Below are 27,269 nucleotides of genomic sequence, written 5' to 3' on the forward strand. Positions count from 1 at the left end.
AAAGGAAATGTATTACATCCCTATTTGCATTTTACACTCTCAGTATAATTGTGTGTACACACTAGGCAAACCACCTTGAACCATGGAATCTGTGTCCCAAGTCAGCAAGGATACAGACAAAACACATGGAAACTCACTCTATTCTGAATAGCCAAAAAGTAGCTCTCCCTCTTCTGAACTGGTTTTAAACTTGATCTGTTTCTCTCATGTTTTTCCATCTTTTACATGTCTTTTTTCTCTTAACAGCCTCTTTGAAGGTGCCTATATAGTGCCTTATATATAGTGAATGCTACAAAAAACATTTGAAAAATGACAAAGAAAAACAGGATAAATGTGTGCATATGTGTAACTTCATGGGGATATATAGAGAATCTAGAGCAGGTATATAATATATTCAAATGTCTACAAAAAGAAACTGTGTTTGGAAGTAATGAGCCATGGGAATCCCAAAGCCGGGTAGAAGAAATCATCATCTCTCTCATTTAAGAAGTGTGACATGGGCTGAATTCCAGGCAAATAGCAGAGCATGTGAGAGGCACAGAAGTAAATCAAGGTAATTGGCTGAAGTTACCTGAAGAAGCCTGAAGAAAATAAATAGTAAGAGGCATTTCAAGAAAGGACTTTGAGACAGACAAATCATTTGGGGCCTGATTCTTTAGTGTCAGACTTCATTTTTGGGGGCTCCAAAATCACTGCAGATGGTGATTGCAGCGATGAAATTAAAAGATGCTTACTCGTTGGAAGGAAAGCTATGATCAACCTAGATGGCATATTCAAAAGCAGAGACATTACTTTGCCAACAAAGGTCCATCTAGTCAAGGCTATGGTTTTTCCCGTAGTCATGTATGGATGTGAGAGTTGGACTGTGAAGAAAGCTGAGCGCTGAAGAATTGATGCTTTTGGACTGTGGTGTTGGAGAAGACTCTTGAGAGTCCCTTGGACTGCAAGGGGATCCAACCAGTCCATCCTAAAGGAGATCAGTCCTGGGATTTCTTTGGAAGGAATGATGCTAAAGCTGAAACTTCAGTACTTTGGCCACCTCATGCGAAGAGGTGACTCATTGGAAAAGACTCTGATGCTGGGAGGGATTGGGGGCAGGAGGAGAAGGGGACGACAGAGGATGAGGTGGCTGGATGGCATCACTGACTCGATGGATGTGAGTCTGAGTGAACTCCAGGAGCTGGTGATGGACAGGGAGGCCTGGCGTGCTGCAGTTCATGGGGTTGCAAAGAGTCGGACACGACTGAGCGACTGAACTGAACCGAAAGCCTAATAATGCCTTACGGTTACAAATAGAAAACACATCACCTCATAGGGATACTAACATTCTCCTTAAGCAGAGCAAAGAGACTCTGAAGTTCCCTCTGTTAGCTTAAAAATTCATGAGCATTTTGTATTCTATTTCATAACATGCCATGTTTGCTTTAAAGTTTTTCTACCAAATTTTTGAGCAAAATGAAGCTTCTGGAACCTGGTCCATGTTTATTCAACAGTGCAAACCTCTTGGCACACTGCTGCTGATTCCCAGGCCAGTTTGGTTCTAAAGCACCAGAGTAACATGGCAAACACAACGAATGAGCTAATAGTCATGACAATGTGAATGTGTGAGCAAGAAGAGGTGGAGAGACAACTCACATTTATGTGCTGGGGAGGTGACAATAGCTTTTATAAGAGACTGAGAACCGGCCCAAAAGAGTTCAAGAAAAGGTAATTTATGAAAACTATTACAATGAAGAGGCAGACCATGGAAATAATTTGACTATATGCAACAATCTAATTAAGAGTCCCCCAGGTGGCCTGGTGGTTAGGATTCTGGGCTTTCACTGCCAAGACTCTGGTTCAATCCCTGGTCAGGGACCTAAGATCCCCAAAAGCTACATGGCAGAATGCAGGGGAGCAGAGGCAGGGGTCTTAGGCAACAATCAATTAAGCCATGCTGTTTCCTGTTGACAAGTTCAGGAAAACAGATTATACTCATAAAACAATGCAGTTTAAACACCAAGAAACAAAATCAAAATAAATGGTTCTATCTTTTCTGCAATTAGCTTGAGGGGGAACATTCAGTTCAAGATTGATAGAGGCAGATGTCTTTGAAGACTGAATGAAACAACTGCAGTGATAAAGAGATAACAGCTGAACCTACGAGATGAAATAGAATTGAACAGATTTGTAGTGCACAAAGGAAAAAAAATGAGAATTAAGCCACATGCACACAGGTCTGCTGGAGTCTCTCAGTCAACAGCAAGTGCTTAAATACATATAAAAGAGTAGAAGATAGATCAGCTGAAGGTCATAACATAGAAACTAAAGTCCATGACTTCAACAGAAGCTGAAGATTTCAAGAAGACCAGAACGAAGAAAGACTTAACCCACCAAGGAGCTAATCAGAGATGTCTACCAGTATCAGAAAGAAGTGGAAGTCAGTTCAGACACCTGAACAGAGGTCTCAGGATATGACACTTCTATGAACGGAAGAGAAAGGAGACACCTGGGGGAAAGCACCTCAGAGATAGCAGGCTATAAGCATTCCGTCAGCGAAGGAACATCATGAGCTGCAAGAGCTCATTTCTTCTCATCTTCTCTGTCTCACACACACACACACACACACAAAACCCAAGAGTAACACAGCCAAAATAACAAGAACTGCTACATGTTGAGTGTGTGTACAATCCTTTCTACCAGAAAAGCTGATGACTTAAAGAAAATATTAAATTAGTAATACAATTTTGCATGCCATGTATTTCTCAAAATACATGAGTTACACAGAAATCATAACACATATAAACACGATTATATGATGGATTGCTACTCCTCCCGTCATGTGGAATTAGGTAGCTTCTGCATTGACTTTTGTCTTTCAAAACAGATTTAAATCTATGGAAACTTTGTCTACATCCTGATGTTTAGATGTTTCAGTAAAAGTTTGCTGAACAAATGAAATAATATGATTATTTTACAAGTATAGTCCTTTCCCTCCAAGAGCAAGTTTTTCACAAAGCAGTGATTTTCAAATTTTTGCAAGGCGGAGGTCTGAACCTCTTGAAAAATCTGAATAAGCTCATGGGTCTTCTCAAAGAAAACTACATATACTGACACCCAAGAGAAAATCACACTCACAATTGCAGAGATTCATGAGCTCCCTGGAGCCTAGACATGGACTGCTTTAGGAGATGCCAGGTTAACAATCTGTCACTCACAAATCACACAATGTGTGATCATCTACTCAGGTAACACTGGCATGTACTCAGGTACACAGTTGTGTGACTATGTGAGAGCCCCTGAGAACCCAGACATTAGCAAACTTGTTCATCTGCTACATCAAGTTATCTCCATGCTACTCTTTCTCAAGAGTTGTTTTATTCTTCTTTGTAACCTGCTGAGTGGAGTGGAGCAGGAAAAGGCTTATCAAAAAGGGAACGATTTTGCTCTTCAATAACTTTTATATTAAAAAAAAAAAGGACAAGGGGCAGTATGTATGTATGGTTACCAGTTATGGTAAGAAAATCTAAATTGCCCGTCTCTATAGAACACACTCATACATCTTCCTGATTACAGGCAGCCAGCTCCCTGGCTCTTGGCTGATCTTTACAGCACCTTTTCCAATTAGGACTCTCAGCTTGGATTCGGAGATAATATGAACTGACCTTTTATTAAAAATACTGCTGAGCCAAATGATAGCAAATGGACAGCATGAAAAGGATACCAAAAAAGAAAAGCATTCCCAGAAAGAAAAAAACACTAGGCACTTTGGAATCACCACTTTGCAAAGCAGTTATGGAACAATACGCAGAAGCGAACATCAGTGCTATGCTATGCTCCATTTTAAATAAAAGAAAAAAGAAAAATCACTGACAGAATGTAACAGTAGACAAGACCTTAATCAACACCTTCACTGTATGGTTCAGGGATCTGAAGCCCAGTCAGCACAGAATGAAGACTCTGTTCTGTGTTCTAGTCTAGGATTCTTCAACTGAGGGGTTGGAAGAGGAGAGAAAAGTGAATGGAACAAGTACAGGGGTTGAAACACACTGGGAACTGCTCCCAGGCTGCCCCTGTGTAAGTGCGCCTAAGTCAGCAGAGAATGGAGAGATCCCCAAACCAACGTGGAAAAGCCACTGATACCGACTCTTCTCATCATCTGAGCAAGCACCACTCTCCACAGCAGCTTTCACACTGCTATCCAAACAGAGCCATGCTTAATAAAACCATATCTCAAATTCTGTTTTAATATTACAGAAAGTAGACTTTAATAAATTTTCTTTTTTTACCTTTTTTTTCTAGACTTTAATTATTTGTCAAAGTCTTGGTCTTTCCCCACCCTCTACTTGTCCTTCACACTAATCAAATTCACAGTATTTTTCTACATAAAAAGAATTTTTTAAAAATCTATATGGGAAAATAAATCCAATAAAAATTCATATAAACACATATAAAAGTGAAATAAAATGAAACGATATACAAACATTCCCAATAATGCAGTTTTATAGTACTCTACCTAAATCGTGGAAAAATTTAGAGTCAGCTGTATAAATAAGAAAAAACAACCCAAATCAGTGTGAATTTTACGTGGGGTGGGATTTTCTAGATCCTCACATCTTAATATTCTTCTCTTCTTTCCTTGGGTTAAATTAATTTTGAAATGACATTGAGGAAGACAATCCCTGAAATTTTATTCATTCAACTGATTATCTGGGGTTCTGGAGCACAAGGAAACCCACCACCTGGGTTACATTTTATTCCCTTTGGGGCAAAGCTAAAATAAAAACTGTGAAACACGCTCATGTTTCATATCTAAATGAGTTCAGATCAGAATCTCTTCCCTATTTATTATGCTAGTCTCAAAACCAACTCTTCTCCCAAGAATCATTTCTAGACAATATTTACTGACAAGTTAATAACCAAACATTGGGAAACCCAAGAAAGGTCTTCTCCTGGTTAATCTCCCAGGACAACCACTCAATTTCAGGCCAGCTCCCAGAACACTTCTTCTTTTCAGTTTGGAATCTTCTAAGACATATAATAAACTGTGGAAAATTCTGAAAGAGTTGGGAATACCAGACCACTTCACCTGCCTCTTGAGAAACCTATATGCAGGTCAGGAAGCAAGTTAGAACTCGACATGGAACAACAGACTGGTTCCAAATAGGAAAAGGAGTATGTCAAGGCTGTATATTGTCACCCTGCTTATTTAACTTATATGAAGAGTACATCATGAGAAACTCTGGGCTGGAAAAAGCACAAGCTGGAATTAAGATTGCCGGGAGAAATATCAATAACCTCAGATATGCAGATGACACCACCCTTTTGGCAGAAAGTGAAGAACTAAAGAGCCTCTTGATGAAAGTGAAAAAGGAGAGTGAAAAAGTTGGCTTAAAGCTCAACATTCAGAAAATGAAGATCATGGCATCTGGTCCTATCACTTCTTGGGAAGTAGATGGGGAAACAGTAGAAGCAGTGTCAGACTTTATTTTCTGGGGCTCCAAAATCATTGCAGATGGTGACTGCAGCCATGAAATTAAAAGACGCTTACTCCTTGGAAGGAAAGTTATGACCAACCTAGACAGCATATTCAAAAGCAGGGACATTACTTTGCCAACAAAGGCCCGTCTAGTCAAGGCTATGGTTTTTCCAGTGGTCATATATGGATGTGAGTTGGACTGTGAAGAAGGCTGAGCACCGAAGAACTGATGCTTTTGGACTGTGGTGTTGGAGAAGACTCTTGAGAGTCCCTTGGACTGCAAGGGTATCCAACCAGTCCATTCTAAAGGAGAACAGTCTTGGGTGTTCATTGGAAGGACTGATGCTAAAGCTGAAACTCCAGTACTTTGGCCACCTCATGCGCAGAGTTGACTCATTGGAAAAGACTCTGATGCTGGGAAGGGTTGGGGGCAGGAGGAGAAGGGGACGACACAGGATGAGATGGCTGGATGGCATCACCGACTCAATGGACATGAGTTTGGTAAACTCCGGGAGTTGGTGATGGACAGGGAGGCCTGGTGTGGTGCAATTCATGGGGTTGCAAAGAGTCAGATACGAGTGAGCGACTGAACTGAACTGAAGACATATAAACAATATGCATAAATATTTGACAAATGAAGTAGTAGTAATATGAGAACTGAGAAAGCACTAACCAGTCCTACCAGAGGAAGGATTTCCAAAAGTATGCCTTCGGGGCATATCCATAGATAAAAATTCTTCGGGCTTTTAAATTTTACTCATACTCAAATACCTACTGTAAACACCCAGCATTTCTATATGATGAACTGCAAGATGTCAGTCATGGCTTTACTTGTTTGTAATAGTTGCTATTTGAAATCATTCCAACCTGTTCCTTCAGTGCAATAAGGGTAGCATCCAACTTCCTCTGTAAGGACAGCACTTGCTCCTCATGCTTCTTTGTGAGGCCCATCACGATGCTCTCATGCTGCTCCCTCGTGCGCTGAAGCGATTCGGACTGATGCAGGTCCAACAGCTGCTGCTTCAGGCTGTCCATGGCCATCTCAGTAGTTCTGGACTTTTTAATCATCTAGAAAATACACACAGGATACACGTTTACAGTATTCTGACTCTGTGCTATCTTCATGAATTTTAATTCTAAAACTCAACCATGCTTAACTAAATGAAAGTAGGGGCTTCCCTGGTGGCTCAGTAGTAAAGAACCCACCGCCAATGAAGGAGACACAAGAGACGTGGGGTTCAACCTCTGGGTGGGGAAGATCCCCTGGAGTAGGAAATGGCAACCACTCCAGCATTCTTGCTTGGAGAATCCCATAGACAGAGGAGCCTGGCAGGCTACAGTCCATGGGGTTGCAAAGAGTCGGACATGGCTGAGTGACTAAACAACAAGGACAAGAACAAAGAGAAGAAAGGTCTCCCCACGGTGGCTCTAGTTGCCTAGCTGGGATCCACCAGGCCCATGGTTGCTGGAATGATTATTCACAGAGAAAAAGACTCTGGAAGTGTCTGAGGAAAGCAAGAGAAGATTTTGCACAACATGATAGCAATGTGGGTTCCAGGCAAGGAATCTGCTGCGTCTATACCCATCTCAGTGCTGTTTGCATCGCTCTGAGCTCCAAGTGTTGGAGGGAAGTCCAATTGTTAGGTCATGGAAAAACGACAACTTTTTAAAAAATTTATTTATTTTTCAATTGAAAGATAATTGCTTTACAGAATTGTGTTGGTTTCTGCCAAAGAGCAGCATGAATCAGACATGAGGGGTGGGACGGGGAGGGAGGCAGAAGGGAGGGTAAAGACAACTGCTGCTGGAAAGATTGATGCAACTTCTCAGTGGTCATGTACTAAAAAGGAGGCTTTTTAAACTGTAACTGTATGGTTGTGGAGAAGGAATTGTGTAGCAGGTTTACTGACAACTCCCACAAGATACCCATGTTCTAATTCCTGAAACCTGTGAATACGTTCTGTCACATGACAATGGGAAATTAAGGTTGTGACTGGATTAAAGTTGCTAACCAGATGACCTCAAATAAGGAGACTGACCTGGATTACCAGGGTGGACCCACTGTATCCAGAAGGGTACTTTAATGATGAAAATGGAGGCAAAAAAAAAGTCAGAATTGTGACTGCTAGCTCTGAAAATGGAAATGGACCATACACCAAGGAATGCAGAGGGTCTCTAGAAGCTGGAAAAAGCAAAAAAGGGGATTCTCCCCTCGATCTCCAGAAAGCAACAGAGCTCTACTGACACCTTGATTTTAGCCCAATGAGAGCCATGTCAGACTTCTGACTTTCTGTCTGTAAGGTAATAAATTTGTGCTGTTTTAAGCCACTAAGCCTGTGGGGATCTGTTAAAGCAGCAATAGAAAATTAATGTACTTGGTGGTTCTGCTGCTTTTTAAAATTTATTTAATTTTTAATTTAATTTTATACTGTGTTATTTTTTATAAATGCAAGTTCTAACTTATAGTAGATTGTGACATAAAAGCAACTCTTTAATAACTATCATTTTTCAAAAAATTTTTAAAAATGATAGTCTATATTACACATAAAAATGAAAAATTTCAAATGAGGTCGCTTCTTCATTCTATTCCAGAGATTGCCTATTTATCCCAATACCACTTAAACTACTTAAGACATTCATCATTTGTTCAGTAAATGATGTGGACACTTTGTGCCAGGCAGGGTTCCAAGCACTTAAGGACAGGATGACAAGACAGCCAAGGCCTAAAGTCTTATTACTTTCTGGTGAAAAGGGACAGACAATAAGTAAACAGATGAGATAATTTCAGATGGTTTTAAAATAGAGTGATAAAATATGGCACAATAGAGGGGAGTGGGAATGAGAGGCAATAGACTACTTCAGAGTCCTCTCTGTTTTCAGCTAAGAACTGATGGCTGAGAAAGAACCAGACATGAGACAACATTGTTTAAACCCTTCCATCCTCAGAACTAGCCACAAATCTCATCTAGAACCAAGTCACTTTTGTTTGTAACCACCAAAACGGCATTACCCACATGAATCATTCACTGCCAGGCGTGGCTACCAATGACTTGTGACTATTTCCCATGATCAAATGGCCACCCTTCTCATTAATCAAAGAATGTGCCACCACTTCAAAGGCTAGTCTGTTGGAGTCAGAAAATTTAGTTTCTGATGCTTTGTCAGTAACCAGCTTTGTAATCCTGGAAAAGTAATGTGACCTCGCCAAGACTTGGTTAACCATCCATAAAATGGTAAACACAATGCTTCACTAATCAAAATCCCAACAAGACTTTTTATAAAGCATGGGAAGTTGATTTGCAAGATCTAGAAGGAAAAGTGTAAAAAAGAGCTACTAAATATTTTAAGAATTATAAGGGTAGCCCTTGTTTATCAGATTTCAAAACACAAGACAAAACTATACTTGTGATAGTATCAGAGCAGGAAAAGAAAAATATGTAAGAAAAAAAAAAATCAGAGGTTAGGTAAATTTTGAACACTATAACTCACTCACCATGTACTGACCACCTATAATGTACCAGGTTCTGGGCTTATGTGGTGAGGTTACTAAGATGAGGGCAACCCGTTCTGGCCTTCAGGATTATTCTAGGTCTGTTATAACAGATGTGATCATCCGACTTGAGGAAGAAAACGGGAAGACTTAGGAAAAGAAAAGCCTTGAGCAGGGGCTTGTTAATCAAATAGCAATGTGCTGAGGAGAGGGCATTCCAGTGATAAGAGACAGCACATATGAGTACATAAAAACAGACTATTGGGTTTAAGAGTGAAGGAGGGAAAGGCAAGATCAGATGGTCATCCTGACACCCTATTTCATCCCACAAATAAAGCAAGGTCATTGAAGGACTTTAAGTAAGGGAAAGACATAACTGGAACTGTGCTTCAGAAAGATTACTCAGATGGCCAGATGAAAGAAGAGAAGGGGTAAAAGATTAGAGACTACATACGAGACTTCTGCAAAAGACGATAAAATACTGAACTAGGGACATGTGGACAGAAATGAGGAGACTCAGTACAACGTAGTGGCTGACTAGACAAAGGAACACAGAAGCCGAGCTCTCCTCCAGATATCTGGTGGATAGATGACTAGGTGAACGGGAGACCTGTTCCCCCAAGGAAAAGGAAAGAAACGTAGACTGACTTAGGGGAGAAGAATGTGTAAACGTCAAAAGTTTTCCTAAATTTAGCCCCACAACACAAAACATTAAGCAACCAACATTTCATTGTAATCAACAACTTTTTACCATAAATAATGAAGATCAAGTATTTACCTGTTCTTCACTGGCTTTTAATGCTTGTATTTGGGTCTCCAGTGCTTTTATTTGTGCTTCAAGCTGTATTTCTCTTTCTTTTCCATTCTGAAAGAGTTTCTGTGATTCTCGAAGGCTGAGGGCCAAACCATCCTTTTCATCTAGAACATTAAAAAATTGTATATAAGTAATATGTTACTGCAGAGGGATCCTAATTGCCACAATCTATCAAATATCAGATCTTTATCACATATAAATGTTGCTGCATTTAATTCAGTTCCGATAATGAACTTCACTTGATTTGGAGAAAATTAGAAAAGCTTCAAAAAAAGAATGTGAGTGACATTAAAAAAATTCTTTTTTTACAGAACCACCACCACTCTCTTTAAAAATCTTATTGTATCCCTTTAGGGACCAAAAGATTCCCTAAAAAATCATTTCAATATCTGTTATTTGAGAAGCTACATAGATAGGACAAGCCCCTGTGGAACAAAGAAATACTCCGAGGAAAAATTACTTTTTATACATACTTTCAATGACCTCTTAAATTCACCTAGTCTTTAATTCTTCCCACATACTTTACTGTAACAGTTCACAAGTTCTTCACTCAAAACAAATTTCATGAGCATTACAAAAAGATCTTTTCACTATCAATTAAGTTTGAAATAAGCTGGAGTTCAGTCACAAAATTATTCTACAAATGAGAGTTCAACACTGACCGAAACTACAGAAAGCACAGAGTGAGCAATTATAATCTGAAATCTGTGTTTACACTCTGCTTCTCCCAGAGATGACCACATTTTCTCCTTGGCACTCTCCAAGCAGTTCAGGATCACTAACTCTCTTACTTGGATTGAAATGTTATGCTAATTCATAGCTCAGAAAACATACTGCAAACTAAACACAAGTCTCTCTGGGAATTGGAATACTTTATCCAACGTAAACTACATAAGGAATCGACAGCTTTTTGAGATGGAATGCTATCAGCATATTTATATAATGTTCACTGATTCTATTAGTCTAACAGAATAGAAAAAAGGGGGAAAAAGTGAGGATCTCAAAATGTATGTTCTGGAAGGAAGTCCAAGGCAACGTGTCAAAAGTCCTGGATTTTTGTTTTGCTCTGACTGATTCATCGTGAGCCCTACATCAAGTGCATCAAATCTCTACGCTTCATATTTAAAATGAGGTTACTGGAAACAAGCTATCTAGCTCTACAGACCTCAAACAGCACCCAACATTTGTTTCCTTACCTTTGGTTATCAGAAGCTGATGATTCAGATATCTAACTTGACGTTCACTCTCATCTAACTTTTCAACTAAATTGTCCAGTTGTCTCTCTTTAGCTTTGTTAAGAACCTGAAGTTGAATAATCTGCATATTTTCTGCAGAGTCTGCTTGGGAATTAAAGACAATTTATTAGATAAAAGCATATCAAAATATAAATTTGTGGTCATTTCAGGTAATGTTTTATCAAACTGCAAATACAACTTAGGGTATCATGAAATCAATTCAGGAGATTGTGACTCACATTTTTAATAAACAATGTTACCGAGCCAAAAACTTGGGTCTGCTCACCCGCACGCAGTAAAGCCAATCTACTGACACCTGGTTGCAGTGAAGGCAAGTGCAGCATTTAAGGGGCCATTTAAGGAGTTTGAGCTTTTTAAGCCTCAGCTGCCCAGGACTTCACTTACAGCACCTTATCATAAATGCTGCACTTCCCTGGTGGCTCAGGAAAGAATCTGCCTGCAATGCAGAAGACCTGGGTTCAAGCCCTGAGGTGGGAGGATTCCCTGGAAAAGGGGATGACAACCCACTCCAGTATTCTTGCCTGGAGAATTCCATGGACAGAGGAGCCAGGCAGACTACAGTCCACGGGGTCACAGAGAGTCAGACACAACTCAGTGACACACTTTCACACTTCTTCCTTCACCACACCAGGTGTTGGTTAGATTGGCTTTATTGAAAGCAGGCAAGAAGGTCCAGATTTTGGTATGGGAATAACAAGACAGAATATGATCAGAGTGTATCATGTAGCATAAATAAGTATTACTATGTGAAACTTATTTATACAATATGTATATAAATATTGTAGACCTCATCACAATGCAAAAAAAAAAAAATGTACTTCTTACTATGGTCACTGCCAGGAAAGTCTGAAAAGACACTAGTTAATGTGTACCTCTGAATCACTACCATTTGGGCTAATGAAAAATAAGTATATACCAATAACAATGGAATAGAGCTCCAAGCTCTCATTAAGTTGAAAAATAAAAGTACATCGACTTCTATAAAACCATTTTCAAAGAAAATTTCTAGACATCCTTCTCAAAATATTTTACTGTAAGCAAGAATGAACTCATTTACACTGGCAAATAACTGCTGAATTAATAAATTAAAGAATAGATTAATAAAAAAACTTTGAGGTCTCCTTTCAGAAATAAAGTCATTTTATTTCTTAACTAAAAAATCACTGGAGGAGAAAAAGAAAAAAGTGATTCGCAGAAGCAGGATAATCTTTTAACTACACAATGACGAATATTTTCCTATAAGAACAATGCTACTATTTGCTAACAGATAAAACAATCTTCTTTTTTAAAAGAGATATGGTTGAAACCCCCAACTGAAGGCTGAAAACTGTTACAAGTCAAACTCTCTGGAGCCTTGCTATAACACTAAATCACTTCAGTTGTGTCTGACTCTGTGCGACCCCAGAGATGGCAGCCCACCAGACTCCCCCGCCCCTGGGATTCTCCAGGCAAGAACACTGGAGTGGGTTGCCATTTCCTTCTCCAATGCAGGAAAGTGAAAGTGAAGTCGCTCAGTCATGTCCGACTCTTCGAGACCCCATGGACTACAGCCTACCCGGCTCCTCCATCCATGGGATTTTCCAGGCAAGAGTGCTGGAGTGGGTTGTCACTCTCTTCAAACTCATCTTTTTAAACTACTGTTACTAAGAACCTATAATCACTAAGTTCAGCACTACCATTAAGTTAGTTAACTTTCAGATGTCAAATTTAGGCAAATGTGTAACTAACAAAAAATGAATCGTTAAAATGCAGATTGTTAAGGAAGTGATGAAAGTGATATATGCAAAATGACCAGGCAATATAAATGTAACCGAACACAGCAGAACTGAAAGAATAACACCAAGGTGTCAGGCTACCGCTGTGATGTCTATTTACTTAACCCCAAAAGAGTTATGCCACACACACTGTCCACCTCCTCATCTCTTCATTCCACAAAACCTTAGGAACAGAGAGAGGTTGCCCACATATTTGCTGTCAGCTCACTGGGGGAAAAGGTGTCCCTTGCAACTATCCTATAGCCTGAGCATAGGATGGAAGCAGCACCATGAAGTGAGGGCACTGGAGTTCAGTTTTCTCTTTGGTGCATGCAGCCCAGGAAACCCAGAATCTCGGATATGACTTTTCCCCCACTTCTTAAATGAAATACAAAGACAACACTTGTGTTCACACTCTAGAATCACACTGGCTCTTCAGCAATAACTAGAAGTTATTTCACATGCCAGAGAGTAGGATGGCAAAAGTTGGATGTATGAAAACAAAGATTCAGATTAGTCAAGTTTGGCTTTTAGTTTTGAATGTTTGGATCTCCTCAAAATTCCCTAGTAGCACTTTTACCGATACATACACTATTCAAAAGAAAATTTTTTAGCAACTGTCACAGGACTAAACCTGAATGTAAGCCTAGTTTTCATTCTGAGTATACAGTCATTTATATCAAAGTTGTCCATTACAGTAAAACTCTAAAAACCAAAAGAAAAAATTAAGATAATGGTTGACTTACTAAATTACATTTCTATATAATGAAAAAAATCTAAGATTGAAAAGAAAACTACATTTCATTTTCCAATTTAGGCTTCTGTTAAGAAAGATATGCTATATAAAGCTAATTAAGTCTTAACCAAATAGAATGACCGAAATAGACAGCTGAGAAAATTTCGGTTCATTTTTCATTAAGGGAAATTTCAAATATAGAAGAAGGTAGAGAAAAGAATACAATGAACCCCATGAAACCATCACCTAGATTCAACAACTGTGAACTCACGGCCAGTCTCACTTTATCTACATCCCCCTGCAAACTCACCCCCCAACAACATGATATTTGAAGTCAATTCTAGACTTCATGTCAGCTTATTCAAACTTCAGGATATATCTTTTAAAACTGGACTCTTTTCAAAAATTTTCATTATCTTACTTAAAATCATAATTCTTGAACATGCTCCAGGTGCTCAAAGTTCTCCAAATAGGTGGTTAAGAAATTTAAACTTGATACCTACTTTCATTAGCTCCTAAAAATTGTTGTTGCAGGCCTTCAAATGTGTCACTTTCTGCAATGTCCTGGGCTGGTGAGCCATTATTCTGGGCAGAAGACTGAAAAGGTTTATACGTCACTTTATACGATTCCAAAGCTTGACAGCTAGGACCTTGTGACATACCAAATTGCTATTACAAGGTGAGAGACAAAGTTGACAATTAGGATTTGCTCTTTTCTTCAAAAATTATCTGAATTAGACAACTTGTTATAAAACTTAATGGTGGTACAATTACAAATTTTATATATACATCTCTGCTTAAAAATAGCACTTAACTGTTACTTAACAAAGTTCACAGAAAGCCTGAAATATGTAATTTCACACATTTTAGTTGAACTTCTGAGCATATAATAGAACCAATTCCATAAATAACTCAAGAATTCCAGTGAGATTATATATAAACATTTAAGAATAATTTAGAAAACATATCTATGCAATAACATAATACAATGACTCATATGTAATAAATACTCAGTAACATTTGGGGGATGAATAATGTTTTATAGAGGAAGTAAGGGGAAATTAAGTAAGTAAGGTAAAGAAAGGGGAAATGACCACCTTAAAACAACCAAAAACTTATCCTGTCATCAGGTAACACAGAATATCTACCAGTGAAATGAGGCATTCATGGTCATTGAGAAAATCTAAGAAGCAGCTAACTGTATCCTAAGGTCTTATTCATCAAACTCTCCAGAGGCAGAGGGGGAAAGTATTTCTTTCCTTAACATTCATCCTGTCTACTGCTGTATCATCACAGCAGATAATCAGCTTTGAAGTATTTGATGCAAAATCTGTGATAAGGGTGATGAGCTAGATGATCAAGGTAACTGACTGGCGTCATTAACCACTTTTAACTCTATCAGGGTACCTGAACGTAGCTTTTCACTGGAGCAGGGTTAATGGTAGAAGCCAGAAGCCTCAGTAGACAAAGGTGGCCGTTCTTTGACAGACTTAACTTTTCATGTTTAATTATTTCCATGAAGTCTCTATTTTAAAATTCTCATTTAAGATGATTTAATTAGACTGTAAACAGAAAACTGCACGACTAATTCAGCATGAGGCTGAATAAATGCACCCTCAGCATTATTTGTCCTTAAATGTTACTATTGCACTTTCCACAAACATTTCTTAATCACACACACACAGCAAATGTGTGTACACACATGCATAAATTTCTTGAAAGTCAAGTTTTTACAATACCTGAAAATGATTCCTTTGAGTATCTGAAAATGTAATTACATTGGTTGGTTGGCTATTAAATTCCTGCTTCTGACTGTTGGTATATGGCCTAAAGTTTTCAGGAAGGTGATATAAATCAGTCTGTTCATATTTACTCGGAGGACTATAACCACTTCCGCCTTCATCTCCACCTCCTTCAGGATGGTAGACAGGATGCTGGTCTTCAGTTCTACTTTGATTCTCTTCCCAGCCATTGCTACTTTTCTCTCCAATACATATATTCCGAATCTCATTATAGGCCTATTAGATAACAAGAGTAAGAGAAAAGTACTAAGATCTATTCCCACCCTAAAAGTCAAGTTCATGCCAGATACTTACATTTACATTTGGAGGTTTAGGCAGCACCTGATGCTCAGTCCAGTTCATCTCCAATTGCTCAGAATGATGTGTGCTTGGGAAAAATCAGTATTTTAAATTAGAGCCTATCATCTATTTGGACAGAGACACCATAGAGAACCTCAAGATTTTAACATGGGTGCCCTCCAAATTTTACCTAAAGGATTAAGAAGTAGTCTACAATTTTACAATCATATCTATTATTATTGCCTGCAGGGTATCTAAAGAAAAAAACTCAAAGCATTGTGATATACAAACGCAAGGGATTTCAGGTCCTTACTCTTCCTCTCTGCCGTCCTCGCTGCAGTCCGAATAGTGAAGTTCAGGGGAAGACAGGTCATCATCCAGCATATCGTGAGGCAGGTCTGTGAGTAACTGCTGCAACTGAGACAGGAAGGTCAGCGTCAATACAACACTGGCTTAGACCCAAGATACCAAACCAAAGTTGCCTTGGCACCAGAGATTTTGACTGTAGAAGTCAAAGAATTTCCTAATTACTCTATGTAATAAAGGTCTTAAATTCCACAGGCATGATATTCGTCAGCTCACTTGGGGGAAGGGGAACACATAAATATCAGGATTTATATTGGAAGGCTTTACCTTTTTCTAGAGGTCTTAGATTCAGATATACGCACAGCAGGAAAGCTTTTAAAACTTCTTTAGGCAAACATAGCAGGTCATAATAATGGCACCATCAGTGTATCATGTTATCCCGGGGGCAGATCTGAGTCTCAGAATCCTGTTCTACCAGTAATCAGACCTGGAGGACTTGGCAATCAGACACCCTCCTGGGAATCTGAGTGGCCAGATGCACTGTACCCAGGTGGTGGTAACAGCAGCAGCAGCAGGTGGCCTTGGAAGCCCTTAGAAGCACCAATAATATGATGGAAACCTCTTGGGGAGTAACTAATTACTAGAGAGCCATCCAATTCCAATGATGAAAAGATACACATGGTTGGCTCTTATAAACAGTTGAGTAGAAAGAAAGCTGTAAGATTCAGGTTTTTATGGATACAGTACTCTCAAAAGTATAAATAAAACTGACATAAGAGCACATGATTTTGCTCTCCAATCTTTTTCCAGAAAAATCATATCTTTAGCATTCTGCCTTATAACAACTAAATTCACTCAAGTTTCAAGATAAACTGTGACAAGGAGACAAATGAATTGTCTAATTTGTTGAATTTCAATATCTGTAAGTGTCTTCAAATCCCAATGTAACGACTTAAAATTTGTAATAATCAGAAGATTCAAACATGCTACTAAAGGGTCAAAGGACTGCTTATAATGACTTCTCTTTAAACCTAAGCATCAGTTAGATTATTAGTAAATTGATCGAGTTCCTCCACAGTATATAAATCAATCCCATAAAATTATGTAATAAATCAGTTTTGAAGATATTAATACTCTATAAAAATCCGGAAGAAAAAATGAGATGTTGCTTAGTCTACGGCAGGTTTTTTTTCCCCTACTTCTCTGCCATTAGAATGAAAGAAATGAAGTGTAGCTATAAAACATATCTGAGTATTACATTTATAATTTAAAAGATGTTCTTAAAATGCATATGGTAAAAGTTAAATAAAACTATCCTTAGAAATGTCTGAAAAGAATGCCCCAACTGTTAACAGAGTTTTGGTGAAGTCAAACTTGGGAATGGAATGGGGTATGTGAGGTGGAGAAGGGGGACACTTCCTTACCCACATACATATTTCTAACATTGAGTGGATTGTTTGTTTGAAGGTGTTCTCGATACATTGGTTTCTCTAAAAATGAAGTAATAGAAAAATATCCTATTCCAATGAAAAGTTATCTTGATGAAATCGATATTAACAACCAGGACCTTGACTTATTTGCCACCTGCTCACATAGGTAACTGAAAAGTCACTTTGCGAATTAGCCATATCAGAGTTGACCTAAAGATATAAAGAATAACAAACACTAAAACAGAACACATCAATATAGCAGGAAACCACAAAGGGACTCAAGAGAAAGGTGGCGAAGTGACTTTACAAAGACAAAATTCACAGAGAGAAAAAGCACGTACGAGAACTTTAAGGAAAACGACTATACCCACATATAACACAGGGAATAAAATCAAAATAAATGTTTTATACTTAAATCAAATAAGGACTCCTATAAAGAAAAAACATTTTCTTCTAAACCTTCAGTGAAGTTCAAGTACAGAGCCTTATAATTCAGAAAAGCCTTAATAGGAACATCTAAACAGTACAATTTCCACCCCCTCCCATAAAGATAGAAAAAGCTACACAATAATTAAGCAGTTCTTATAGCTTTCTTTGCGACACCACAAAATTAATTTGAGCATAAGCAATTAAGTTCCTCAAAATGCTTCTGGATCCACAGGTAAACTTGTCAAGTAGTAAAACATCCCTATTGTATTTAGTGTTTTATAAAATATTTTACAAAATGTACTAACATTTTTAAATCATTTCATTCACCTTCAAAAAATTTCTCAAGATCTTTGTCATAGCTGGGCTATATTCCTTGGCTCTATAACTTTGAGGACAGAGAGAGGTTAAATGAGCTTCCCAATAAGGCCATTTGGGAACAAAATACCATCTGCCCCAGGCTTCCATTCCTGGGATCAAAGGGTACCCTCCTCATACAACTGTCAAATAGATTTTGCTTTTGAAGCTTGTGCCATAAAACACAAAATTATCATATCAACTTATGCAGGTTACCAAGCAGAAAATTTTAGAAACTATAAAATGTCCTCATTAAAGATCCACCCAACTACCTAATACAGATTCAAGAACAAAGATAACAATCCTTATAAACGGCAAGATCTAATTCCCCTTATTACTTCCAAATGTGGAAGTAATACTGTCTTTTGGTTGCAAACACAATCCTCTTAATGGGATATGATTGAGTTATCAACTGAGTTTAATAATTAAAGAGCTACTTTCCCTAGAAAAAAGATAATTTGCATTGCTAAGACCCCTACTGAAATGCATTTTAAACTAGTCTATAAAATCCTCTCCGTTTACTAGCTTGTGTGTTTGTTCCTGAAAAAATTAAGAAAAAAAAATTATTTGAGGACGTTTCATTCAAAGAACTTTAGCAACAAAACACTTTTACGATAATCTACATAGAACAGCCAAAAAGCCTAGTTCAAGGGGAATGTAAACCAAGGAACATGAAAACCTTTTCTTCAGATTCTTCAGCTTAAATGAACTAAACAGACTGTCTTCAGAGTCTATAATCCTTGATATTCATGAAAGCAAGAGTTCTCAGATTACAAAGCATATGATACATCTTCTCCCCAGAGAACAGCAGCAAATGGTGTGGACAGCATTCATCTGCCTTCTGAACAAGCTGCCCTACAAGCACACTGCTGAACCGATTCTGGTATTTTTAAATACGAATTATGAAATGATGCTTTCATGGATACACACTAGGTAGAATCTTCATCTTAGCCTCAGAGCCAAGTTATTAATAAAAACATCCTTGAAAAGGCCCAATATGGGACCGACAAAGGGCCAAATAACTTGGCAGCTAGAGCATTAGTCTATGAATTATACTACATGCAAAACGTTTTTTTTAATCCTTTCCATTAGGTAAAACAAATCTTATAATCTTAGTGGGGAAGGCTCTGCCTAGATTGCCACACATCTGTAAAAGAAACACGGCAACGTTTATTAGACAAATATCAGCGACGCTGCAAGTGACACCTAAGAGAACTTTAGGCCTGGAAGGAACACCGGAGACCCTCCAGGCCAATCTCTCCTTCTAAAGGTGAGCATGATGAGGCCGAGAGCAGGGGAGGGGCACGCCCACAAAAGCAAGAGTTACAGCCCCTGGGCTGGCAGGGGAGCCTGAACCTCTCCATTCCCACTCCTGTCTTCTTCCACATGACATTCAGTTGGCCACTGGAAGACACAGTCCTACCTGTGTGTATACAAGTAAGTGTCAGCCAGAGTTCAGCGTTTTTGTTCCCATTGTGACAGTTCCTGAAAAATACCTATATATTATGGGAAACACTTCAAAGGCACCATCTAGATAAAGTATTTGTTGTTGTTGCTAAGTCATGTCTGACTCTTTTGTGACACTATGGACTGCAGCCTGCCAGGCTCCTCTGTCCATGGGATTTCCCAGGCAGTCCTACTGAGTGGGTTGCCATTTCCTTCTCCAGGGGATCTTCCCGACCCAGGGACTGAATCCAGGTCTCCTGCATTGGCAGGCAGATTCTTTATCACTGAGTCACCAGGAAAGTCCCAGATAAAGTGTAAGAAATTGCTAAAGGAAAACAAAATGTAATATGAACAACAACAACAAAAAATACAATATGAACACTCCACTATTTGTTTCTTTGCTTCACTTAGGTGATGACAAGAAAATTTCACTAAATAAATCAAAGAATATAAAATGCAAACAAATGCTAGCTTTACAACTCCCCCTAGTGGAGACAAAACATCAAAAATGTATCCATAAGTAATCAAACAAGGCAGTTAAAAGTAGAAGAAAGGCTTTGTGATGGAAACAGTCTTTAGACTACACCATTCCAAGCTCAACTGAGCTTACTATTCTCCAGAGAAGTACCAGAATAAAAACCAAGAGGGACTCAAATCTGTATTCCCAGGTACAAGTTTCTGTCTGCCATTTGCTACTCAAACCACGTATCTTTCTACTCAAGATCATTTTCCAGGTTTTGAATACATCACTAAGAGAACGATCATCAGCAAGTATTATCTTGATAAGCACAAATTACTAATTCCTTCTACCCCAAACCACAGGCTCCAAAATACATTCATGTGTGAGTTACAGTCACTCTATCATGTCTGACTCTTTGCAACCCCATGGACTATAGCCCGCCAGGCTCCTCCGTCCATGGGATTCTCCAGGCAAGAATACTGCAGTAGGTTGCCATTCCCTTCCCCAGGGGATCTTCCCAACCCAGGGATTGAAACCACATTTCCTGCACAGCAGGTGGATTCTCTACCACTGAGCCACAGGACAACCAAACAATAGTCACAGAACTGGTGACACTGAAGAAAGTACACGCCATCTCCAGCAAAATGACAATCTACCTTAAAGCGCATGTGGCTTTACCAGTAACTTTGGGGCTTTCAGAAACCACAATGACAACAACAGCAACAACTATATCTCTGTAATATTCCATGATGAAATAACATAGTGACTTTAGGTGGAAAATGTTTTGCAAAATCACACTGTTACATTTGTTGTTCAACTGCTTATTTAACTTATATGCAGAGTACATCATGCGAAATGCCAGGCTGGATGAAACACAAGCTGAAATCAAGACTGCTGGAAGAAACATCAATAACCCCAGATACACAGATGACACCACCCTTACGGCAGAAAGCAAAGAACTAAAGAGCCTCTTAATTAAAGTGAAAGAGGAGAGTGGAAAAGCGGGCTTAAAACTCAACATTCAGAAAATGAAGATCATGGCATCCAGTCCCATCACTTCATGGCAAATAGATGGGGAAACAATGGAAACAGTAACAGACTTTATTTGGGGGGGCTCCAAAATCACTGTAATGATTGCAGCCATGAAATTAAAAGATGCTTGCCACTTGGAAGAAAAGCTATGACAAACCTAGAGAACATACTAAAAATCAGAGACATTACTTTGCCATCAAAGGTCCATCTAGCCAAAGCTATGTTTTTTTCCAGTATCATGTATGGATGTGAGAGCTGGACCATTAAAAAAGCTGAGTGCTGAAGAAGTAATATTTTTAAACTGTGGTGTTGAAGACTCTTGAGAGTCCCTTGGACTGCAAAAGGAGATCAAACCAGTCAATCCTAAAGGAAATCAGTCCTGAATATTCACTGGAAGGACTGATGCTGAAGCTGAAGCTCCAATACTTTGACCACCTGATATGAAGAACTGACTCATTTGAAAAGACTCTGATGCTTGGAAAGATTGAAGGCAAGAGAAGAAGGGGACAACAGAGGATGAGATGGTTGGATGGCATCACCGACTCGATGGACATGAGTTTGAGTAAGCTCCAGGAGCTGGTGACGGACCGGGAAGCCCGGCGTGCTGCAGTCTGTGGGGTCGGAAAGAGCAGGACAGGACTGAGCGACTGAAGTGAACATTTGCTGCTGGTGTTCAGTCAGCTAAGCTGTGTCTGACTCTCTGTGACCCCACGAACTGCAACACGCCAGGCTTCCCTGTCTTTCCAGTATCTCCCAGAGTTTGCTCAAACACATGTCAGTTGAGGCAGTGATACTATTGTTACATTATGAATGAGTTAAGGAAAGAGTTCTTGAATTCTTCTTCTCTGGGCCAGCTTTACAAGTAAAAATTTGCCTAGATTCCTTTGGATGAGGTCTACTTAGTTGCAAGAAGGACAGCTATATCGGTAGTTCTCAAAGTAATGAACTCCAATAAGTTGTGAGGGAAGAGTGATATGAATATTAACTGACATGACAGCATAGCTCCATCATATTCTCACCCTCTCTCTCCTGTGCTCTAATCCATTCTGTTCACTGTATAGGAGGTGGAGCTTCGAGTGAAACCCTGGTGAGGCTGTGGGTTATACACTTGTCTGCTATGCCTTGGAACACAATGGCCAAACTTTTGCCAATATACCATTCAGAACTGTGGTGATTCAGAGATGATTATGGTGCCTTACTTTTCTGAAAAATTCTTGGAGTTTTTTCTTTTTTTTTTTTTTTTTCAAATATGCGTCTATCTGTGGTGGTCTGTGTCTTGAGATTCCACTGGTCCAACTGTCCTCTGAATATTGAAATCACTTTAATAAACTCTTTCCTTTTCTAAAGATTAAATGCACTTTCTCCATTTCCTCTTCGATGCACACAAGGGAGGGAATAGAAACAGTAAAGTCCAGATCATCACTGCAGAGGTGCAAATTAGGATGGCATGGAGGCCGGAAGTTGACTATGGCTTATTCACTGACTTATGGGCAAGTGTGGACAAAATCCCAGCTGATCCCAAAGTGTCAAAATCAAACGGCTTGGTAAAGCATGTTGTATCAGCAACTGGCCATTCATACAAGATGGTCAGAATCTCAAGTGGTTATTGTGCCATTTACAGAGAGGGAAATCTCACAAGTCCTTAGCAAAGTAGCCCATGAGACAGATATGGCCTGCTTGGGACATCTTTGGGAATGGAAGCATTCCCCCTACACAAATGAACTGAATACAAAGTGATTCATTAAGCAGAGAAAGCAATGTGCATTAGCCGTGCATGTGTATGTGGGTATGTGTGTGTGCTGCTCAGTCATGCCTGACTCCTCGCAGCCTCATGGACTGTAGCCTGCCAGGCTCCTCTGTCCATGGGATTTTCCAGGCAAGAACACTGGAGTGGATTGCCATTTCCCCCTCCAGGGAATCTTCCTAACCCAGGGATCAAACCTGCATATCCTGCATTGGCAGGCAGCCCTGGGAAGCCCAGTGCTAACATTCTAATCTGCCTGGCAATCCCAAAGCAATCTCAACTAGGCAGGCATGAAAAGATTATTCTTTTTTAACTTCTTAAGACTTTAAACTATTCTGCTACTGTAGGGTCAGGGAGACTGAGGAGGTGGAAAGGTTTCTGGATATGAAAATGACCTTAGGTTTGATCAGGTGGTTTATTATTTTTAACTGGCCAAGACAAAGCTGGAATCAAGATTGCCAGGAGAAATATCAATAACCTCAGATACACAGAACCCACTCCAGTGTTCTTGCCTGGAGAATCCCAAGGACAGGGGAGCCTGGTGGGCTGCCGTCTATGGGGTCACACAGAGTCGGACACGACTGAAGCGACTTAGCAGCAGCAGCAGCAGCAGATACACAGATGATACCACCCTTATGGCAGAAAGCAAAAAACTAAAGAGCCTCTTGATTAAAGTGAAAGAGGAGAGTAAAAAAGCTGGCTTAACATTCAATATTCAGAAAATGAAGATCATGGCATCTGGTCCCATCACTTCATGGCAAATAGATGGGGAAACAATGGGAACAGTAACAGACCTTATTTTGGGGGGATCCAAAATCACTGAAGATGGTTTAACTGCAGCCATGAAATTAAAGACACTTGGAAGAAAAGCTATGACAAACCTAGAGAGCATATTAAAAAGCAGCAACATTACTTCACCAACAAAGGTCCATCTAGTCAAAGCTATGGTTTTCCCAGTACTCATGTGTGGATGTGAGAGTTGGACTATAAAGAAAGCTGAGCACCAAAGAATTGATGCTTTTGAATTGTGGTGTTGGAGAAGACTCTTGAGAGTCCCTTGGACTGCAAGGAAATCCAACCAGTCCATCCTAAAGGAAATCAGTCCTGAATATTCTTTGGAAGGACTGATGCTAAAGCTGAAACATCAATACTTTGGCCACCTGATGTGAAGAACTGACTCATTGGAAAAGACCCTGATGCTGGGAAAGATTGAAGGTAGGAGGAGAAGGGGATGACAGAGGATGATATGGCTGGATGGCATTACCGACACGATGGACATGAGTTTGAGTAGGCTCTGGGAGTTGGTGATAGACAGGGAAGCCTGGCGTGCTGCAGTCCATGGGGTCACAAACAGTTGGACACGACTGAGCGACTAAACTGACCAATTGATGACAAAATATATATACGGCTGAAATTTTAGAAAAATTCTGAATTTTATTTTTCCCTGAAATTCTAACATCTGATTTCACTTCTTCCTTTGCAGCTGTTTTTTAAAAAGGTAAAATACTTAATAAATATGAAACACTTTTTATTAACATTTGGATAACATTTAACATTCATTAACATATGGATAACATTTATTATCCATAGTAATCATGTTAGAGTCGAAGTTAGCTAGCTATTTTCTTCTACTGTGCTAGAAACACTCACTCTCAAATACTTAACCTCTTAAGATCACCTTTTCCTCTGGAAATTCCCTACTCCAGCACATAATCTATCAAAGAACGATCCCAATGGCTATCTTCTGTATCATCTAGAATTAACTGTCTCCTTAACCAACACCATGTTTAAAACTTTCACCACACAATACACCTGGCAGCAAGTTCTCTCTAATATCCTACCCACCATTTCCAATGGAAAAAACCACCTGTCAGGATTATTTTTTCTCTTCTTTAAAGTCTAGTATAATAATAACTCAAACTGATCCTCTCAAGAATCCCAGCAGCTAAATTCCAGTGAACTACCCATGCTGTGAGTTCAAAAAGTAACAGAGAACCCTCAACCCCATCTCTGCCACAGCAATCCTTGTGAAGGCCCCTATCAAAATCTGGAAACCCTGGCAAAGGTCACAAACTCCAATGCCCTCGATGACTTGGCAGATAATTTACAAGAGTGAAGCTAGTGGGTTCAAGGGCACAAGTCCACGTTTTGCTTTGTTTTGTTTGGGGGTTGGGGTGGGGGGCACCATGGCCAGCTGGATGGGAGAGCCACTGCTCAGCTCCAGCCCACCTACTAGTGTGTGAAGACTCAGGCTACATGTGGCCTACTTCAAGACAGGCCAGATACTCTGGACTGCTACATGAAACCTTCCATCTTTAAATTTAGATTCAATTTTTCAAAAACACTGTGCAAACAAACAGTACATGTCTACAAACAAAATCCACCAAGCTGCCAGCTTTGTCTCTACCCTAATGCTAGTGCCAGCCATGTGGGCAACTGACCCCATTCACTGCTTCCAATCAATACAGATGGTCCATGGTAACTACTGCTGTTGCTGCTAAGTCGCTTCATTCGTGTCCAACTCTGTGCAACCCCATAGACGGCAGCTCACCAGGCCGCACCGTCCCTGGGATTCTCCAGGGAAGAACACTGGAGTGGGCTGCCATTTCCTTCTCCAATGTATGAAAGTGAAAAGTGAAAGGGAAGTCACTCAGCCATGTCTGACACTTTGTGACCCCATGGACTGCAGCCTCCCAGGCTCCTCCATCCATGGGGTTTTCCAGGCAAGACAAAATGATTATTTGACATATTGGGAAATGAGTCATATCATGGAAGCAATCTAAGTGTCCACTGACAGATGAATGGTTAAAGAAGATTTACACAATGGTATATATACACAATGGAATATTAGCCATAAAAAAGAATGAAATAATGCCATTTGCAACAACATGGATGGACCTAGAGATTATCATACTAAGTGGAGCAAGTCAGATGGTAAAAACAAACGTAATATCGTAATATCGCTTATATGTGGAAGCTAAAAAAATGATACAAAGGAATTTACAAAACAGAAATAGACCCACAGACATAGAAAACAAACTTATGCTTACCAAAGGGGAAAGGTGAGGAGGAATAAATTAGGCGTTTGGGATTAACATATATACACTACTATATGTAAAAGCAATAACCAAGCAGGGGCCTCTTGTATAACACAGGGAACTATATTCAGTATCTTATAATAGCCTACAATGAAAAAGAATCTAAGTATCTAAAAAGATAAATAAATCACTTTGCTGGACACCTGAAACTAACACAACATCGTAAGTCAACTATAATGAATAAAAAATTTAAAAAACACTTGAAAGAAAAAAAGAAAATGGGTCATATCAACATTCAGTACAAAAACCTGTTATTATAGTCAATCAAGAAATCTGACTCAAACTAAAAACAATCATAGCAATCAAACTGATTCCCACCGGCTGCTACTATTACTACTGGGCCAAGTGTAAACACACTTACTCCTTTTCTCCTTAAATCTATTCGCCCAAACACAGCATTCAGAAAGATCTTTCAAATATATAAACAGACATCACTTCCCTGCTTAAAATCCTCCACTGGCTCCCCACTACTCCTAGAAAAAAATACAAACATCTTGCCATGACATCCCATGATCTGGCACCTCTTCACCTGCCTCCATCACTAACCCCTTGCTCACATAATCCCAACACCACAGCCTTCCGGCTATTTCACAGATATGGCAGTTTCTCTTCTCAATTTCCAGGCTTAACACTTGTATCTTGGGCTACAGTATCTCTGCTTCATCTCATGACTCAAGGCTCAGCTCAAACATTTCCTCCTCCAAGGGACCTTCCCAACTGGTTCCCAGCCGGTTGCCTTAATATCACTATATTTTGTTTCTCTATCATTTATCAGTGCTAAATTATCACTCACACAAATTACTTTGTTTGCCTGTTTATCTGCCTCCACTTAGGATGTGGAGTAACTGAGGCAAAGAACCTTGCTGACTTGCCCGCGCAAGTGTATCTCTGCTTCCAAGATCAACCACTACCTCCTAAATGCAAAGATCTTAAAGAATCTAACCATTTAACTGATGGCATCATACACGGTTGTGTTTTATTCTTGTCTCAAAAAAAGGAAGTATTCCACTCATCTACCGTTTAAAATGCCAATCAAGTTTCAGGGTAGGGGAAAAGAAGAACTATAAATCTTTGAAATGACACAAAATGATTTGATTTTGGTTAGAATATAAAATTGTTTAAGATTAGGCTTAGAATTCTTCTGAATAACTTACCTCTTTCTCCCTTTCATAGTCTTCTTTGTCAAATTCTTCGTCTTCATTTTGTGTCTGCAGGGCCACACTGCCAAAGTCTAGTGACATGGTCCTTCTGCAGGAACAAAAAGATACTTAGTTTTTAAACAGCCCACAAAAACTACTGTAGAGCAAACTACATAAGAGATGCCATACACAAAAAGACAGGTGCAGCCGGGGAGAAGCTATATGTAACTTGTGCATGACAA

The 27,269-nt window shown here is 39.4% G+C and overlaps 1 protein-coding gene across 4 annotated transcripts in view; it reads right to left on the reverse strand.

Moving 5' to 3' along the window:
- CEP152 (centrosomal protein 152) overlaps positions 1 to 27,269 on the reverse strand; it is a 102,418-nt gene that overhangs the window by 67,041 nt on the left and 8,108 nt on the right. For all 4 annotated transcript variants that reach the window (XM_018054173.1, XM_013967153.2, XM_018054175.1 and 1 more), the window contains exons 2-9: positions 27,043 to 27,136; positions 15,903 to 16,006; positions 15,605 to 15,677; positions 15,248 to 15,526; positions 14,012 to 14,177; positions 10,959 to 11,099; positions 9,727 to 9,866; positions 6,326 to 6,526 (exon numbers count right to left, since the gene is read on the reverse strand). In XM_018054173.1, coding sequence (XP_017909662.1) covers positions 6,326 to 6,526; positions 9,727 to 9,866; positions 10,959 to 11,099; positions 14,012 to 14,177; positions 15,248 to 15,526; positions 15,605 to 15,677; positions 15,903 to 16,006; positions 27,043 to 27,129 — 1,191 coding nt within the window. In that variant the 5' untranslated portion in view covers positions 27,130 to 27,136. The remainder of the gene's footprint in view (positions 1 to 6,325; positions 6,527 to 9,726; positions 9,867 to 10,958; positions 11,100 to 14,011; positions 14,178 to 15,247; positions 15,527 to 15,604; positions 15,678 to 15,902; positions 16,007 to 27,042; positions 27,137 to 27,269) is intronic.

This window comes from Capra hircus, chromosome 10 (genome assembly GCF_001704415.2).
Source record: "Capra hircus breed San Clemente chromosome 10, ASM170441v1, whole genome shotgun sequence".
Taxonomy (NCBI): domain Eukaryota; kingdom Metazoa; phylum Chordata; class Mammalia; order Artiodactyla; family Bovidae; genus Capra; species Capra hircus.